Source organism: Quercus lobata, chromosome 2, assembly GCF_001633185.2.
Source record: "Quercus lobata isolate SW786 chromosome 2, ValleyOak3.0 Primary Assembly, whole genome shotgun sequence".
In the NCBI taxonomy this organism is placed as follows: domain Eukaryota; kingdom Viridiplantae; phylum Streptophyta; class Magnoliopsida; order Fagales; family Fagaceae; genus Quercus; species Quercus lobata.
Window position 1 is genome coordinate 35,059,624 of NC_044905.1, and position 20,381 is coordinate 35,080,004.

General features: G+C 32.7%; 1 protein-coding gene across 1 annotated transcript; it reads left to right on the forward strand.

Annotated features, from left to right (window-relative positions):
• Positions 1 to 5,401: 5,401 nt before the first annotated feature.
• Positions 5,402 to 12,814, forward strand: LOC115956723 (laccase-14-like). Its single transcript, XM_031075028.1, has 7 exons — positions 5,402 to 5,506; positions 5,766 to 5,917; positions 7,428 to 7,672; positions 8,799 to 8,924; positions 9,061 to 9,652; positions 12,255 to 12,607; positions 12,681 to 12,814. Exons 1-7 carry the CDS (start codon positions 5,402 to 5,404, stop codon positions 12,812 to 12,814), a joined length of 1,707 nt encoding a protein of 568 aa, XP_030930888.1.
• Positions 12,815 to 20,381: the final 7,567 nt, after the last annotated feature.

Here is a 20,381-nt window from a genome sequence, read left to right on the forward strand (position 1 = left end):
ATCTCCACATTATTAAATTATCCTTTTTATTTTTATTTTTTTTTATAGGTATTAAGTTTGTTTGTTGTTAGTTTCAAAAAAAAAAAAAAAAAGTTTGTTTGTTTGTTTGTTTTTTTTTTTTTTTTTATTTTTAAGAGAAAGATAGGTATTAAGCTATTCATGTTCAAAGCAATAAATGTCATCATATCCCACAGATTTCTTGTCATAGTTGTTTACATTAGCCGTTGACAGGCTTGATAAAGGGCAGATAGACATGACACTTGACAGTGTAATTTATAATTTAGACAAGTTCTCTAACGGTATGCAATTCAAAAATATCGATAATACAAGAGTATATTATTTACATGGTCAGGCACAACTGACCATGTAAACATGTCAAGATATGAACAGTCTAAATGTCTTTTATCAACTCTAACCAAGTTGATTATTCATATTTATAACAAATGGCTGTATTCTAATAAACTATTCTAATATTGTATTCTAGCATGCCATTACAATATTTATTTTTATATTTATTTTTTTGCTAATGCCATTACAATATTGATGTTCAAATATTTGTTCATATATATTATTACGTTAACAAGGTTCAAATGAATAATATTTGTTCTCATCAAAGCGTGAAATGAGAAATTGAGGATTTTTTTATATATAAAAAAATCACTTTCTTTACTTTTTTTTTTCCTATCAATTAATCTTTTTCAGAATTCTTGTCTGACATGATTTTTATTTTATTTTATTAAAATGCTTATGTTGCTTGTAATATTTAATTATTTAATTTTATATTATTATGTTAGTTACATGTGCGCCAACAATACAAACCGTTTATCAGGTTTATATTTTCTATTAATGAGTTAACAATAGAACTAAGTTGACTACAATTTTAAAATAACATTGACCAAAATGATTACTACTAAAATGTATCGACCAAATTAGTGTTTTTGTCAAATCTAAAGTATATATTAAGAGAGTCAATACCGTACCAAAGGTTATTTCGAATTGGATTAGGAAATGAAATATTTTGATACCATAAAATATCAGTGTACCGTTTCGAGTTTATTGTTATATATATATATATATATATATATTATTTACTTATTTATTTTTATTTTTATAGATCTCATATTTGTAAATTTAGTTTTTCGGTAAAAGAAAACTTAAAACTAATTTAATTTTTAAGCACATAAATTGCAGAGAAAATGAAAAAGAATAAAATAATACACTAAAGTCTTAAACAATACATTGGGGTATGTGTTCACTGTTCAGTGCTTGGTAGAAAAATATTAAAAAAAAAGTAGAAAATGTAATTGGTGATAAAACCAATGGAATAAAAATTAAATAGTAACGTGTCTTTTTAAAATTTTCACATGTTCCAAGTAGTTTTTGTTAATTAGTCTTTTTACACCACACACGTTAACCTAAGTTAACTTCTCACTTCAAATTTTTTTTAAAATTTCAGCTCTATTCCCATCAGTACTATCTATTTCTCTTCCATCAGTAACCACTTATTTTCAGATATCTCTCAGGCTCCCTCTCAGGGGAGGCATTCAGCTTTGTTTCGCTGACTCAATGAACATTGGTAATGTTGTTCACTACCAGTCACCGTCGTTGTCGCCTCCAAAGTGAGGTTGAGATGAAGAGCCTGAGGCCGATGGGTTATTGCAAGTGTTAGATCTGAGTTTAGGGTGAGAAAAATTGCAAAACAATCCTCATTTTTCTTAATTTGATAAAGAAAGCTTGGTTTTTGTTCTGGCCCGGTATCTAATTACCGGCCGAAATCCGGTATGTATCCCGATACGACAGAAATAGGTCCAGTACGGCCGGTATTTTAATTGGAACGAAACACCTACATTTCGGTTCTGGTTTAGATACCGGTACGATAAATACCGGCCAGTACGGTACGAAATCGTCTTCCTTGGTAATATGAGAGAACAAGAAGAAACTCTTCTCTAAGAAATGAATTAGTATTAGATTAAATTTCATAAAGTTATTTCGTAGTTTTCTTCTAGCATATTTGTCAAATATGAGATAAAAGATAATATTTTTGCTAACTTTAATACTAAATATATGACAAAAAAAAAATTTAACTAATTTTTTTTATAAAAAAAATATAATTTTATTATATAAGATATAAAAGAAATGCGGAGAAAATAGAAAAAACTTTTTACCACACAGGCACTTTGGTTGATTTTTTGCTTTGGTTTTTTTCTGAAAATTTTCTCTCTTTTGTGTGTGTGTTTTTTTTTTTCCTAAAAAAATTGTGAAAATGAGAAAGGATGGTTAGTTTAAGTATTTGTTTCTCAAGAAAATATTGACTTTTTGAAAATATGAGAAAGGATGGTTAGTCTAAGTGTTTGTTTCTCAAGAAATATTGATTTTTTTTTTTTTTGAAAATATGAGAAAGGGACATCAGTTTTTGTGTTTGTTTTATGAAAAAAAAAAATGAGAGAGGGTTGTCGGCCATTTTATCGAAGAAAAAAAATGGAAAAGAAAAAAATAAAAACTAACAGAAAGTAGATGTTTCGAATTTTTTGATGTTTCTCTCATACACAACAAGAAATATCATTTGACCTAAAGATTATTTAAGAGACAATGTAGATTTTAATCCATTAATTAATTGCAAAGTGTCTCGATTAAGCGTCATTTAGTATGTAAAAAAAATCAACTTTCCTCATAATAAAAAATTAGCTGGCCCACAACTCTTTTACTTGTTGTTACGATTGAATATATATGTGTGTGAGAGAGAGAAAGAGAGAGAGAGAAATAACCTTTTTGCCCCTACTCCTTTCACTTTTCTACTTTACCCAGTCAAAAAAAAAAAAAAAAAATGCACCCTGTCTCACTATCTCTATTTCACACACCCATGGCCATCAATACCTTCCAAAATTATCACATGATTAAAATTTAAAGCATTGCCCGCACCCATGGCTATCATTACCTTCCAAATCAAACTACAATATGCATAAAGAATCGTATCGGACCTGGTTTGCGATTTCTTTACTTTGAGCAGAATCCAATTATGTTTAATCTCAGTTTCTCTTAAAAACACATGCTATTTATTTTGAATTCCCCTCTTTTCTTTGTTCTTCATCAGACCATGCTATCTTGACTTAAATTTTCATGGAAGTTTCATTATTTATGAGCACACTATAGGATCCGATCCCTCCTAACTTCCACATAAGAAGCTTACATCAAAGCGTGAAATGAGAAATTGATGATATATATATATATATATATATCACTTTCTTTACCTTTTTTTTTTTTTTGCCTATCAATTAATTTTTTCAGAATTTTTTTGCCATGACACGATTTTTATTTTATTAAAATGCTTATGTTGCTTGTATAATATTTAACTATTTAACTTTATATTATTATGTTAGTTACATGTGCGCCAACAATGCAAACCGTTTATCATGTTGATATTTTATACTAATGAGTTAACAATAGAACTAATTAAGTTGATTGCAAGTTTAAAATAATATTGATCAAATTGATTGCTATTAAAATGTATGGATTAGTGTTTTTGCCAAATATGAAGTATGAGAGAACAAGAAGAAGCTCTTCTCTAAGAAATGAATTAATATTAGATTAAGTTTCATAGTGCTATCCCGTAGTTCTCTTCTAGTGTATTTGTTAAATATAAGGTAAAAGATATAATTTTTGCTAACTTTTATACTAAATGTATGAAAAAAAAAAAAAAAAAAACTAAAATTTAACTTAATTTTTTAATAAAAAAATATAATTTTGTTAGATAAGATATAAAAGAAAATAGAAAATGCTTTTTACCACACAGGCACTTTGGTTGATTTTTTGCTTTGGTTTTTCTCTGAAATTTTTCTGTCTTTTGTGTTTTTTTTTTTTCCTTAAAAAACTGTGAAAATGAGAATGGATGGTTAGTTTGAGTATTTGTTTCTCCAGAAAATATTGACGTTGTGAAAATATGAGAAAGGATGGTTAGAACATTCACAGCAGATATGCCAAATGTGCCAAGTGCCAAATATTTGAATTCCCCTCTTTTCTTTGTTCTTCATCAGACCATGCTATCTTGACTTAAATTTTCATGGAAGTTTCATTATTTATGAGCACTATAGGATCCGATCCCTCCTAGCTTCCACATAAGAAGCTTGCATCAAAGCGTGAAATGAGAAATTGATGATTTTATATATATAAAATCAATTTCTTTACCTTTTTTTTTCCTATCAATTAATTTTTTTGGAAGTTTTTTGTCTGTCACGATTTTTATTTTATTAAAATGCTTATGTTGCTTGTATAATATTTAACTATTTAATTTTATATTATTATGTTAGTCACATGTGCACCAATAATGCAAACCGTTTATCACGTTGATATTTTTTATTAATGAGTTAACAATAGAACTAATTAAGTTGATTGCAAGTTTAAAATAACATTGATCAAATGGATTGCTACTAAAATTAATTGACTGACGGTGTTTTTGTCAAATACGAAGCTCTTCTCTAAGAAATGAATTAATATTAGGTTAAGTTTCATAGTGCTATCCCGTAATTCTCTTCTAGCGTATTTGATAAATATAAGGCAAAAGATATAATTTTTGCTAACTTTTATACAAAATGTATGACAAAAAACTAAAATTTAACTTAATTTTTAATAAAAAATATAATTTTGTTAGATAAAATATAAAAGAAAATAGAAAAAGCTTTTTACCACACAGGCACTTTGCTTCATTTTTTGCTTTGGTTTTTCTCTGAAATTTTTCTGTCTTTTGTTTTTTTTTTTTTCCTAAAAAAATTGTGAAAATGAGAAAGGATGGTTAGTCTAAGTGTTTGTTTCTCAAGAAATATTGATTTTTATTTTTTATTTTTTTGATATATGAGAAAGGGACGTCAGATTTTGTGTTTTTTTTATGAAAAAAAAAAAAATGAGAGAGAGGGTTGACGGCCATTTTATCGAAGAAAAAAATGGAAAAGAGAAAGAAAAAAAAATAAAAACTAACAGAAAGTAGATGTTTCGAATTTTTAGATGTCTCTCTCATACACAACAAGAAATATCAAATGACCCAAAGATTATTTAAGAGACAACGTAGATCTTAATCCCATTAATTAATTGCAAAGTGTCTCGATTATGCATCATTTAGTATGTAAAAAAAATCAACTTTACTCATAATAAAAAATTAGCTGGCCCACATCTAACGGAAAGGAATCTTAGTAATGATGCGTGTTTTTATGAAGGTTACAGGGAGCAGGCACATGTACAAATCCCATGTTTTTCGTATGAGTTTAAAAACATAAACATTTTAAATTATTTTCGGTAGCAAGATTAGTAGTCTATAAATTGGTCCTAATGTCATGTTGACAGTCACAGAAATAAAAACGTAAGAAACAAAGAGTGATTTTTCTTTGTTAATTTGGTAAGAATTGATTGAGAAATGGGACTAAAGAATATGAGTTTGATCCTAGGATTTCTAGGGTTTGTTTTTCTGCAAGGTTTGCTCGTTTGCACTGCTTATAATGTCCACCACTACAGTTTTATTGTAAGTTTCCTCTATATTCTTGATCCTTGTAAAATTTATTGGACACAAACCTTCTGAAGTAGTGTGTGTGCCTGCAAAAAAATGTCTCTTATATATTCATTATGGAAAAGTGTTGATTATTTTTATTTTTTCATGTAAAACCACCCATCAGTAATGGTCTATATTAGTAAGGGACCTGAAGAATGTGGTTGAAACCTTTTCTGTATATATTTTTTCATCTTACGGTATTTGATTTAAATATTTTACATTTTGGTTGCAGGTGAAAAACACATTTTTTGAAAGGCTTTGTAGCAACAAGACAATGCTTACCATAAATGACAGCTTCCCTGGACCAACAATTCTTGTCCACAAAGGCGATAGAGCTTATGTTAATGTCCACAATGAAGCAAGTTATGGTGTCACTATTCACTGGTGATGATGGCTCCCCCCCCCTCTCTCTCTCTCCTCTCTCCACACACACACAATATAGACCATCAAACCAATTTGGAGAGAGAAAAAACACCTTACTTTAAATTGTGCATTTGGACTTTTTTTTTTTTTAGAAGACTATTTTTTTATTTATTAAAAGTTTATTTGGTGAAAGTTGATAGAATAATAGAAAAATGAGATTCTAAAAATTTATACATAAAGTTTTCATTTTATTTTATATAAAATGTGTTCTCATGCATGTTGGATCAAACTAACATTTGAAGTGATAGGTCCTTCATGCATGTTTGCTTGACTTCTCCCCAACTCTTAGGGTCAAAGTTGGGATTTGGTTCCAAAACAGCAAAGTTATACTCCATATGATATATATTTGAATTTAACAATTAAAAATTTATAATATTTTTTTAAAAAAAGAGACCAAATTAATAAACATGTAAACTTGTAAATTAATTTAATTGTTTATATATAATTTTTCACAAAATAGGAAACAAATTATTGCATAGAGAAGAAATGTTAACAATTTTGAAGGAAATTGCATTGTTCTTTTATTTTTGTATTTTTTCTGTTTTATCAATTGCTTCCTTATTTTTTTTTCCTGTTTACCATAAAATGAAATAGAAAAAAAAAAAAAAAAATCACTGATTTCACTATATTTCAACCCATGGCTCCATCATAATAGTCAATTAATATATATTTTTTAGATTCAATAGAATTTCAACCTATAGTTTCATGATAATTGTTTATTAAGAAAGTTTACTAGTTGAGCTAACTAGAATCTATTTCAATAAATTATTAGTTATTATTTTATATTTTTGGATCACTAGGGTCAATTCCATGGTTGACCCAAGGGCTCCTCCATTAGCTGCTCTAGTCCGTTTGGAACAACTTTTTGTTGAAAGTACTGTAAATAAATCTAAAAGTTAGCTAAAATAGTATAGTAGGATCCATAAATAGTACCCAAAAGTGCAATAGGACCCATGAATAGTAGAAAAAATAAGTTGAATAATAGCAAAAATAAGTTGAATAGTAAAAATAGCTGTCTTTTTAAGCCAATGCCAAACGCAACCTTAAAAATACAAAAGAAATACAAAGAAAGTGATATGTATATATATATACAAGCCGATGACATTATTCAGTTACCATGCTATAAATAAATAATGATGGGCTCAAGTTTCGTCCAAGAAAAATTCAAAAACATGCTGTTTTTTAACTAAACAACAAAATTATATAACATTTGTCAAGACTTTAAAGTCTTATAGTTAGATGATATTATCTCAATTTCCTAATGAGGATAACTTGGGTTTATATTCCCCTCTCTCAATTATTGTTAAAAAAAATATATATATATATATATTCATGAAGATATTATACAACTTTATACATTAGTTATCAATACCACAATGCATGATATGATGTATCATCTAGTGTTCATCAACAAATACCATGAAAACTCATGAATACTTTTTAACTTTTTATTTTTATTTTTATTTTATAGGCATGGAGTGAAACAACCAAAAAATCCATGGTCAGATGGTCCTGAGAACATTACACAATGTCCCATCAAACCAGGAAAAATTTTTACTTATGAGGTCATATTTTCAGATGAAGAAGGAACTTTGTGGTGGCATGCACATAGTGATTGGACACGAGCCACAGTCCATGGTGCCATTGTAATTTTACCTGAGGCCAAAACCACTTATCCATTTCCCAAGCCTGTTGCAGAACAAGTACTCATACTTGGTAAGAGCAATACTAGGGACAATTTTTTTTTTTTTTTTTTTCACTACAAAATATGGTGACAATTAATGATTGGAATAAAATTACTTTAATACGAATCCACCACTAACACTAATTTTGCTTTGCAACAATTATAACAAACAATGATAGCAATTGAAAAAAACAATTGTGAAAATTTTTGGAAACTTTCCCCATATTTCAAAATTGGTCCAATAACTCTACGCCAAACCCAAACATGTTAATAACATATAACATATACATACCTTAATAATTGGGAAATTTTGAGGGGTAGGATGAAGAATTTTTGCTTGGGAAGACTAGACTATAGTATCATAATTTAATTAATATACATGTATACATGAATGCATACACATATGTAAGTTTAATATAAATGTCTACATGAATGCATACACATATGTAAGTGTTTGTTTAAAAATATTAGAACATATTATGAAATTGTCATAAATTTGTAAACAATAGAGATATAAATTTCTTAATTTAAGAAATAACTATTTCATATAATAAAAATACAAACAAATAACCGAATATTTATTACACATAAATAACCATTTCATTACATGATCTATTATTGTATATCAAACGTATCCTAAAATTAGTACATTCCATTTACCCTTGCCTTTATTTTCTCCTCCCATCATCCTTTGTCCCAAGCATATATTTATAGCTTTATTTTCATTTTATAAGATGAGATTTGCTTAATTGAAAGTTCCAACCTTTTGAATATTTGAATTTCAAGTATCTAATTTTTTTAAGGACTCTTAATTTTCAAGGAGCGGTTGAAAATTAAGAAAATTTAATTAATTATTTATAGTCTTTTATATGAGGGTTAATAGATTTTTATTATTATTATTTTAAATTGTCTAGTTCTGCCCTTGCATGTCCTAGCTATCTAAACTCTAAAGTGAAGTATTATGGGAAATTATTGTTTCACATTCTTTAATATAAACTTTGTACACACAATGTTTATATTTTCACATTAAGTGTTCAAATTTTTCAAGAATGTTCATATATAATGCATGATTACAAATGATATGTACGGAGAGAGTATAAAGAGATTCCAACAATCAATGCCCAAGTATTATATACCTAAATCTTAACCTTGTTGCAGGGGAATGGTTCAAGGGAGATGTGAAAGAGATAAAAGATAATGCCACAGCTACCGGCAGTGATCCAACACTATCAGATGCTTACACTATCAATGGACAACCAGGATTTCCAAACAATTGTTCTAATGGTATGAAAGATTGATGTATACTAAAAATGTTATTACTTAATGAAATGAGCTTGTCGTAGTTAGCTAATATTGGTCAGCAATGTAAGTGAAAAGAACTTGTACATCATTTTCTGATCATTATAATTTCAAGATGCAGGTGCTTCATATAAACTTACAGTTGAGCATGGAAAAACATATCTTCTACGTCTAGTAAGCGCTGTGATGAATGAAGAAATGTTCTTTGGAATCGCCAAACACAATTTCACAGTTGTGGCGCATGATGGTGCATACATAAAGCCCATAACCACAAGTTACATCATGATAACCCCAGGACAAACAATGGATATTTTGGTCACAGCAAACCAGTCTCCAAGTCACTATTACATAGCTGCTACTCCTTTCTCTGACTCCAATGCTGCATTTGATAGTACCAATACTTCAGCTATTCTTCAGTACACAGGCAATTATACACTTCCATCCTCTATTCCCTATCCGACCCTTCCTAATGTCACAGACCAGAATGCTGCAGACAACTTCACAATTCGCATAAGATCTTTGGCAAGTGCTGAACACCCAATTAATGTGCCCAAAAATATCACCACACGAATTTTTATCGCAGTTTCCGTAAACCAAATACTTTGTGCTAATGCGTCGTGTGGGGGTCCAGGTGGTAATAGCAGGCTAGCTGCAAGCTTAAATAACGTAAGTTTTGTGACCCCATCCATTGATATACTACAAGCATACTACAGGTACTACACCACTCTATTTTATTTTTTTTCTCTTCCCTTTTTTGTTTAACAAAATCTTTTACCGAGAAGGCTTAAAGTACAAGCATGAAAAATATGATATATTAAATTAAATTATTGCTAAAACTTAGGTACAGTGAATTAGGTTTCCAAGTTAAATTCAACATCTAACTATATTAAATTTAATTATTTTTATTGTAAGGTTGAATTTAATCAACCATTTTATTGGCTTTATTCCGTGCCAAATTTGCTTGTATTTCAGCATTTAGTAACCCTGTATTTAGGTGGGTTTGTTGTAAGGGTAGTGAGTGAGATAGAGTGTTGTTTGCTCAAGAGTGTGCAAGAAAACAGAGACTCACGGCTTGTTCTTACGGGTGGCTCGCGGCTTCAAGCCGCCAGACGCAGCACACGTACCAAGCGTGCCAGAAGGTGAACAGTCATGCTAGCTGGAGCACTACAGGACAAAACAGGACAACTGGCCATACGGTTATCTCGCGACAGGATCTCGCGACTCAGTCAAGTCGCGAGGTCAAGCCGCGAGCCACCCCTGTTTTGTAAATCCTGACGTTTCACATTCCTTTCTCACTCCAGTATAAATACCCCTTATACCCACAAATGTAAGAGAGCTTCCTGAGAGAATTTTGAGAGAGAAACCCTAAAGAAAAACAAGATTGATTCACCTACAATCTATACATTAGAGTCTCTTCAAATTCCTCAACTTTTTTCCTCTCCATCGTCAAATCCTTGAGAGGTATTTTACCAAAACCTTGTTCTTACCATATTCATCACTGTGAGAGGGCTGTTTGGTTTTCTGGGAAGCAGTTAGGAAGGAACCAATCTACATTGGTTGATGCTACGGTCTAGTAGCGGAATCCGAGAAGTTAGAAAAGAAAAAGGTTCGACGCAACCTCGTTGGAGCAAGAAGCTTGGAGGGCTTAGGTACACTGGGTAGATTAGGCTTGGAGGGTCTATTGCTGTCCATGTATCCCAACTACATTTTCTAGTGGATTGTTTACCGCTTGGAGGGCAGTGGAGAGGTTTTACGCCGAGAGCTTCAGTTTCCTCTTCGATAACACATCGCGTGTTGTCTTTGTGTTTGCATCTTCCTTATCTTTTATCTTTACCTTTTATTATCTGCTGTGGGTTGTGATTTTAATTTGACTTAGATAGTTTATCCAATTCTATATTATAGCTTATGTTCATTTTCCGCACGCTAGTTGTTTGACATAAAGCTTGAATTGGTTAATTTGTAAATTGGGGGTCTAAACGTTCAAGAGTGTTTATACACATATTTGAACTTTCATTTATAAAAGAAAATAATATTTTTGTTTTAGTAGTTAATATAATCATGTATGTATTTGAATTTAATTGAGAAAACTAATGTAATACATCTAAGGAGGTATTGTAATTTGCAAAGAATTTTTAAATTTTATTTGCTTTAGCATGAAATGATTATATGCAAAAGTAGTAATAATAATAAGAAAAGAACAACAACAAATTATAACTCTTATTGTTATTGTTATGAGGAGCTATAGAAATCACTTTTCTTTTATAGCAAATAATAGAATAATGTTAGATTCTAAATATTTAGGATTAAATGTTTAGATTATAAATTTTTGTATGTTGGCAAATAGTGTACAAAAACATCTCTAGATTAGGTGTTAGACATTGCTCAAAAGTGTTCAAGTCAAGATTTAAGAATTGTTAAGCTGCATAAAGAAGAGTTCAGTTTTTGTGAAGCTCGACCGATCAAAAGAAAGGTTCGATCGATTGAAAGTCGTATTTTGCAGATTTTAAATTAGGCTCAAAGCCTGCGAAAATGTTTAGCATTTCAGTCCAACACTATTAGGTATAAAAGGAAAATCCTAAATACGTTTTAGAAGCTCTGGGAAGTCTTGTGAGTTAATTCTGTGAGATCTATGAGGCTTTTGTAACCTTCTAATTCTACAAGAATCTATCGGAACGAGATCTACAATTAGGAACTGGTGGAAACAAGTTGCTGCATAAAGATCTACTACTGATGGCGATCTAAAATTTTTGAGTGGGATCTCAAAGTCACAAATGTGGGTGTTTGTGTTTAGCAAATTCAGATAGAAGAGTTTGTGGAGTCGAAGTTGCACGTGGTTGTGTGAGTAAGTTCTACAAGAGGTAGCTTTAGATTTTAGGGAGAAAATCTATTGTAAACTTCCATTCTATCATAGTGAATTTGTTTATCTTGAGGATAGCTAGGTTAAATCCTCCCTAAGTTTTTTACCTTAAAACCGTTGATTTCATTGGTTTTCCTGAGTCATCATATTGCTTGCTTATTTACTTTTCTGCACTAAGTAATAATATGATTGCATGAGTTTAACCTATATTTGAATGATTAACCTAAGTAACTACTTGGCTAATTAATTATGTTAAACAAATTTGAGTATGCAGGGGTCTAATCAGAGCAAACAAATAACATCTAGTCCCATAAATCTCACTTCTAGGAGAATGCGCAAGTATCACTAAATTATAAAATGATTTCAATTTTTTTTTTTTTTTTTTTTTTTTGAGAATCAAAATGATGGTAACTTAAGCTTGTTAAGGAAAATTACCTAATTTTTGAAACTATACACAGGAGCTTGACAGGCGTTTTCGGAAGTGATTTCCCGAATCAGCCACCCTCTGTTTTTAACTTCACAGGAGATGTGGGTAATAATACGTTATACCCAACCCAAGGAACAAAGGCAAGGTTGATAAATTATGGGGAAGCAGTGGAAATAGTGTTCCAGGGGACAAACGTTGGGAATGCAGAGAATCACCCATTGCATTTACATGGTTTTAGCTTCTATTTGGTTGGGACAGGTTATGGAAATTTCAATGCTACCTCTTCCCCAAGTACTTACAATCTGAATGATCCACCAGAAGTTAACACCTTTGGAGTTCCTAAGAATGGATGGGCCACGATTAGATTTTTTGCTAATAATCCAGGTAATCTCTCTCTCTCACAAAATATAATTAGTGTACCACTTTTTTGATAACATGGATGATATCTATTTTTCAGGGGTGTGGTTTATGCACTGTCATTTGGAAAGGCATGCAAGCTGGGGTATGGACACTGTCCTCATTGTGAAGAATGGAACCACCGTGGAAACAAGCATTCTGCCACCTCCAACTAATTTGCCTACTTGTTCATAATTTGGAAAAATTTTGGATTCAATCTCTAATAAGGACTCGTAAAATGGAAAGTGACTTGGATTTGGTCTTTCCAGAAGCATTCGTTTGTTGAAGTAATTTTACAGTCAAGATGCTTTGAATAATGTCTGTGATACTTCCAAAAAAATGTTTGAGACACATTTCATTTACGTTGTATTCTATTAATTGGCAGGAATTGAAGGATAAAATTTAAAATACTCGAATGTTAAGAAAATTATATGAGAAGTCTTATTAAAGTCCATGGTTCAAAAAAAATTTAAAAGAAAAAAAAAAAAAAAACTAAAGTCTAATCACTAATGTCTTCTGTCTTTTTATCAACATGTGTATGTGTGTGTGTATATATATATGTATGTATGTATATATAGCTCAATGTCATTCAAGAAAAAAAAAGGGCTAATTACCATTTTAGTTTCTAACATTTTCTCTGTGTCAAAAATGATAATTAACCCCTAAATGTTAGAAACTAACATTGTGCTATATTAGTACTGCACACCCTTGGCGCGATGGTCACTCTATGAGTATAAGTGCTTTTGGGGTGTGAGGGGCAAGGGTCAGGGTTCAAGTCTCTAAGAGAGAACTTCACATACATATACACTTAGATTAGGTTAGAGTAGAAATTCTATCTTGTATAAGAAAATATACAAAAATAAATAAATAAAAAATTTTGGGCCTTGGCATGCAACGAAGAGGCCCAAGATTAGGGAGATTCATATTGACTTGGTAGGATGTTGGATGCTGGGTCCACAACATATTTGCTACCTTGGGCACAAGGTTCTTGTTGTGAAATTTTAAAGTACTCGCAAGTGTACGAACCGTACCGAAGTATAGTTTGACAAGAACAATGTCGAATCCATAGGGACTTAAATGAATGCAGGAAAATTAATCAAATCTTAACCAAATTAATCCTAATCTAGTTTAATAAAAATTGGTTGTGTAAAGTTGTAATTTACAACTATGTATTTTGTTGGCTTTTATTCCGTGCCAAATTTGATTGTAATTATGTTCAATTTTTTGTACCTTGTATTTCATATGGGTTTTATTTGTAAGGGTTGTGTGTGAGAGAAAGAGAGTGTGAAGACTCAAGGCTAATTGAAAACTAAAGTTGTTTTCGCGGGTAGCTCGCGAGTAAGCTTCCCGCGAAGTGATGCATGTGCCCTGCACATGACTGGAATGTGAAGAGTCAGGACAAGATGGAGACAGTTGGTTTTTGCGAGTGTTTCGCAAGTAAGGCTTTCCCACGAAACATTCTGTTTTGCGAGATTGTCATTTATGATACACTCTATCCTTACCCACACTATATATATCACCATTACCCACATATGTTGAGGAGTGCTTCTGAGAGAAAATCCTAGCCACAAACATTAAGAGTTAGAGATTGTTATACCTACAATTCTCTACACAATTACATGTGGATTTTCCTCAACGCCTACCTCTCTATTTCCATACCATTAAGAGGTTGATAGTTCAAACACTTACCACACCCTTTCATAGTGTCAAGTGAGGTTTTGGTGCTGCTAGGAAGTATTGGAAGAAGCTAGGCTTTGGCGGATGCAATTGGGCGTATTGCGGGATTCGAAGAGCTAGACAAGACACGGTTCCGAGAAGCCTTATTAGAGTAGGAGCTTAGAGGGCTTAGGTGCATTGGGTAGACTAGGCTTGGAGGGTCTTTTTCTATTCATGTATCCCAACTGATTGTGTAATGGATCGATTACCACTTGGAGGGTAGCGGAGAGCTTTTACGCCGAGTACTTCGGTTTCCTCTTCGATAACACATTGACATGTGTTATCTTGTGTTTGCATTCTTCTTCCCTACTCTTTTACCTTTAATTTTACTGTTGTGTTATAACGATTATGGGTTAGAGTAGTTTGTTTGTTTATCCGCTCGTATTTATTCTTTTCCATACTTTGTATAAGTTAGAGTAAAATCAATCGAGTTGTAATCTTTAATTTGAGGGTCTAAATAGCTCTTGTGTTTTAACACATTTTAAGCTTTCAGGTTGTTTGCAATTAAATATACTAAGCAAATAATTAAACTAAGCAAAGATATAATATAAAGCAGTAAAGAGATATAAACAATCTAGAGAAAAGAATTAAGGTTTTGGAATCTGTCTTGTATTCTTATCAGCATATATTTATGATCGTTAATTTTTCCCAACCACTACATGAAAATCTAGAAATCAATCTTGCTACCATGGAGAATATTATCATTAAAACTTCTATTTAAATATCTAAAGCATGCTCTTCTTCGCTTCCTAGGTATAAAATCAAATCATCAATTATATACATAGCAAACAAATCACAAGAGATAGCCAAACAAATCAATCTGCCTTGTTAATTCATATCAACATATATTTATGATGATTAATTTTTCCCAACCACTACATGATAATCTAGAAATCAATCTTGCTACCGTAGAGAATATTATCATTAAAACTTCTATTTAAATATCTAAAACATGCTCTTCTTTGCTTCCTAGGTATAAAATCAAATCATCAATTGTATCCGTGGCCAAACAAATCTCAAGAGATATCCAATTTTAAAATCAAGAAATAATAAACCAAGCATTCAATTAATTAAGACAAATCCTAAATTATGAGAAAAACATGATTGAACTCATATCTAGAATCTCATCTTAGTCAATTGATATGAAGTAAGAACAATTTAAATCATTAAAGAACAACTATTGTGGGAAAAATAAAATCACATAAATATTACTGATAATCCTTAACAAGGTTTCATCCTCAACGCTAATTATAAATTTAGCTACTCATGGTAATTGAAATAAAACACAAGAATAAACTACTGAACATTAAACTAGACAAATAAGATAGAGAAAGAAATAGTCATAATGCTGTCATGGAGAAAAGCTACAAAGAAGCCACATGTGGCACCTCCTCTTACTCTAATTTTCTGTTTTTCATCCCAGACCTAGCACTAGGCTCCACTGAATTTTTCCCTAAAGAGCCTTCAAATAGGTCAAGGAATCCTATTACAAGTTGAATTCTCATTTGGAGAAAATCTTAGATTTTTAATCTTCATTTAACCGAAAATTTTGGCCCATTTAACTTCAGAATTTAGACTTTTGGTAAACTACAAAGTTGTGGTCCTTTAAGTTAAAGTTCCATCCCAACTTGAATCATCATGATTGGATGTCTGAGCCGAAAGTTATGTCAAAAATACTAACTGATGCGTAGGCTGGAATCCAAATCCAAATTGGACTTGGATTCGATGCAAATTTCCTTTGATTCCTTGCTCCAATTGGACTTAAATTTAGTTGAGTTGGCCTTTTTTAACTTCATCATGGCCCTTGTAAAAGTAAAGTCCACTAGCTTTCTTCTTTGCACAAATCAACTTATTTAATTCCATTTTCCTACAAAAGACAAATTCACGCAATAAAATTCAATTAAGCACAAAATTGATTATTCAGCATTATTCCAAAACCAAATATAAAATGCTTGAATTCACTCAAAATAAGTATGATAATGCTTTCTAATAATGATATAAATATGCAAAATTAAGCTATTATCAATGCACATCAGTTCTCCTTTTCAAGAGGCCTTTGATTTTGGGCTTATGATAACAACTAAGCTATGGTTCTATGAACCTTCCAAGTTAAGATATACCTTTGGAGTTTGGGATAAGCCTCTTATATGTGAGAACTTCTTTTCTTTTCATCCCAATATTTTAGGGCATGCCATAACTTTTGGATCGTCCTTTCAAAAATATTTTACATCTTTAATTTGTCCTTTAGAATTAGGTGAACACAAAGTATATGGTTGAACAAACAAGAGATATAAAGGGTACCATTTTTTGATAGGATCTAAGATCTCTCTAAGTGTGGGAAAGCTACTTAAAGCTAAATGGATAGGTCAATAGGTCACTCACAAGGTGGGCCATGATTCCAACCTTAGGCCTAAATGGACCATAATGGATTGGTGGAAAACTATTAATGTACTTAAAGCCCATTATAGGTGATGGCATGGGTTGTGAGTTGGTGGGTTAAACTTTGGAAGATTTTGGCCCAAATGGAGCCTCCACCTTCCCACTTATTACCAACCATGGAAAAGGGACAAAAGAACGAAGAAAAAGTGTGTGCAAACAATATTAAATAAGACTTTATTAAAATTAAGGAATGGAACACATTAGAATCAAACTCTCTATCCCTAGTGGAGTCGTCACTGTAGGCGCAAGCGCCCGCAACGTGGTTTCATCTGCGTGGTTGGGAAGTATGCCTTGGCCTAAGGTGGACCATGGTAGAGGTTGTAAATGAAGTCACTATGGGCACAACGGGAGGGGAGTTTGCCTCGGCCGAGTGGACTAGGGCGGAGAAAAGAAACGAAGTCACCACCTAGATTAAGTTTAGGAACCATATATGTAGCGCCCTTTGTGGAAGGACTGATATTACTACTAGAGTATGGGTTCAGAGTTTAGGTACGGCTTGGGAAGGTGTTAAGCACCCAGGACCATCGACCCGTGGGTCGGCTTCCAATCATTGTGTCTTACATCTTAATCTTGTTAAAGGCATATTTAATATTGTCATTTTAGACTCACACACACACTAACATGCATCTAGCAAACAAACATCACATTTCATCCTAAACCATAACATACATCTCATATCATATCCTAGCATATATCTATCGCACATAGCATTATATTACATCCAAGGCAGAAACATAGGCATGATAAGATTTAAGCAAACATGTGATTGCATTTAAACATCATCCCAACAAGCATATTCATATTCATCATCAAAACATGTATTCCAATTGCATGTTCATATGAATGCATGACTTATCTCACTTTACCATAGCACCTATGCATTAATGCATGATCATTTATATGCATGGTCATGGCAAAACAAGGAAAGGATTTAAGGAACCCTTATCTAGCATGTGAAGGACAATCAAACAAAAAAACAAACAGAGAAACAGAGACTTACAAGCGTAAAGAGAAGCAAGGCAGAGGCATACTGTTTAAGAGAAAAAAAAAATAGAAATAGATTGGGTTGGATTAGAGTTTCTAGGCTTGAGTATGCGTGCGCATACATAGGGCCTGCGTATGCAGCCCAGTTGTATGCGTACGCATACTTCGAGTATGCATATGCATGCAGAAGGCGTGCCCACATAAGGGGGGATTTGCCACCTAGTTTTTGCAATGGTCTAGGAACCATATATATAGTGTCCTTTCGAGGAAGGGCCTTTTAATCTTACTACCAGAGATATGGGTTCGGAGTTTAGGTACGTTGTTGGGAAGGTGTTAGGCACCCAGGATTGCCCAACCCTAAGGTTGGCCTCCCATCATTATGTCTTATACCTTAACCCTATTAAAACTAACTCAACACTTATATCCTAGACTCACACACACACTAAAATGCATCTAGCATACGACATGAAATATTTCATCCCAAACAAACATACTTATCTATCCACCAAACAAAAGAGAGCTAAACATACAAAAGAAACCCTAGCATTCATCTAAAACAAGGGAGCAAGCATATCATCAAAAGCAAGCAAATCATTTTATGAACAACGTATTAACTTCATACCTTAAAGAAGGATTAAACAACATGCATGTTCATGTGAATGCATAACTTACCTTACTTACCTTTCAGCAACATAGCATCTATGGCATTAATGAATGGACATGTGAATGAATGGCATGGTATCAAAGCTAAGACAAACCCTAATCTAAACATGTGATAGCAAACAAACATGTGAAAGAGGTAGACAAGAACCTATAGAGCCTAAAACATATCAAAAAGGGGCTAAACAGACCAAACATGTGAAGGCAGAGACAAAATAAACAGACGAAAATTTAGGGTTTCTGGGCAACGGTTTCACGCATGCTAGAACATGCCTGCGTGCGCATAATCAAGCCTATGTGTACAGGTAAGATTATGCGTACACAAGTCCTTGCCCAAAAAACCTAGAAACTTAAAAACAGAGTAGAACTTTAAAACAAAAATCTAACAACCTAACGTGCACAAAACATGAAAAGAACTAAGAGACTAACTTAAACAGACATACATAAACATAAACTACGCAAAAAACAAGATTAAAATGCCAAAAGTTAAGTAGAAAAGAAAGAGAAAGGGTTAGACCCAATACCTCAAAGCAAAAGCTCTTAAGCTCCTAATCTATCACTATTCAATAAATAGTGATTAGAAACTTTAAACTCAAAGGATTGAGACCAAAACAGGTCCTAATCAAATAAAAATAACTTAAGGGTGTTTTGTAAAAACTCCTTTTTGATTCACTATTTTCTAGTGAATCTTAGGTTTTTCCCATGAGATTTCTGTGTGTTTTGAAAATGTACCATGTAAAGATTTTTATAATGGAAAAAATGGGGTTTGGAATAGCTCCTAGACGATGTGGGATTCATTCCAAACCTCAGCCATTATTGCAGAAAACTTGTCTTTCTTATGCTTCTGAAACCTTAGCTGCATATGGAGGAATATGCTTGCGTATGCAGGCCGTGACCCACGTACGCAGGCCGATGGCTAGTCATTTTATTTCAAAAAATAGATTTTTACTCATTTAAAAGGTTATATTTTCTATTTTAACAATCCTCAAGTCAATTTAGTATATGATTGGGCTCTAAATTGGCCTTGGGCCTTAGAGTTCGAGCATTATTGGGGAATGGGGGCTCGAGTCGTAAGGGGTACAAAATGTGGTGTCTACAGATGTCCCTTTTTTGTTTTGATGTACAGCTCGGACCCAACCCATGCACACGGCACACATCATGCATACATGGGGCGGGGTGAAACTTCGAAGATCTACGTGGGATTCGTATGTCCGAAGTCTTAACTTTGTTTCTCGAGAAATGAGCAACGACAGGTTCATTATCCCAGAACTTGTTTTACCACTTGCAAGCAAATGGCAAGTGACTCACTATCCTAAAGTCACTTAAAAAGAAAAAAAAAGAAAACAAACAAAGGTGCTCTTACAAGCTAACCCAACAAACAACATAAGGATATAGTCTCTGTGGTGTCCATTCGGGGCTCTTGCCTCAAACTTCTCTAAGTGACTTTTTCCTCTTGTCTTCACTTCTTTCTCTACCTTTTCAGGTGAGGCTCTTGCCTCGGGTTGACCTTGGTCTCTTTCTTTATCACTATCTCTACATTTTTCTACCGTGCCTGCATGTTCAATTCTCGGAAGATATGTGCATGAGTAGTCTTGATTGTTGGATCCACTGGGAATGGTGGAAAAACTTGCTGAGGAGCAGGTGTGCATGGGGAGGAATCTTCTACCTCTCACGACTTGCATGGGGATGAGAAACTCGTTGAGGAGTAGTTTGGATGGACTTGCTGAGGAGTAGTGTAGATGTGTGACCTACTAGGGAAGAATCTTCTGCTTCCTTCATGGTTCGCTAAGGACTTTGAGGAAGAATCTTCTGCTTCCTCACTGGGGATTTTTTTGGTGTATGGGACTCACTGGGGAAGAATCTTCTGCTCCATTACAAGGGATACTTTAGGGAAGAATCTTTTGCTTTCTCATTGGGGATTGCTTTAATGTGCTTGGGTCCATCGAGGAAGAATCTTTTGCCT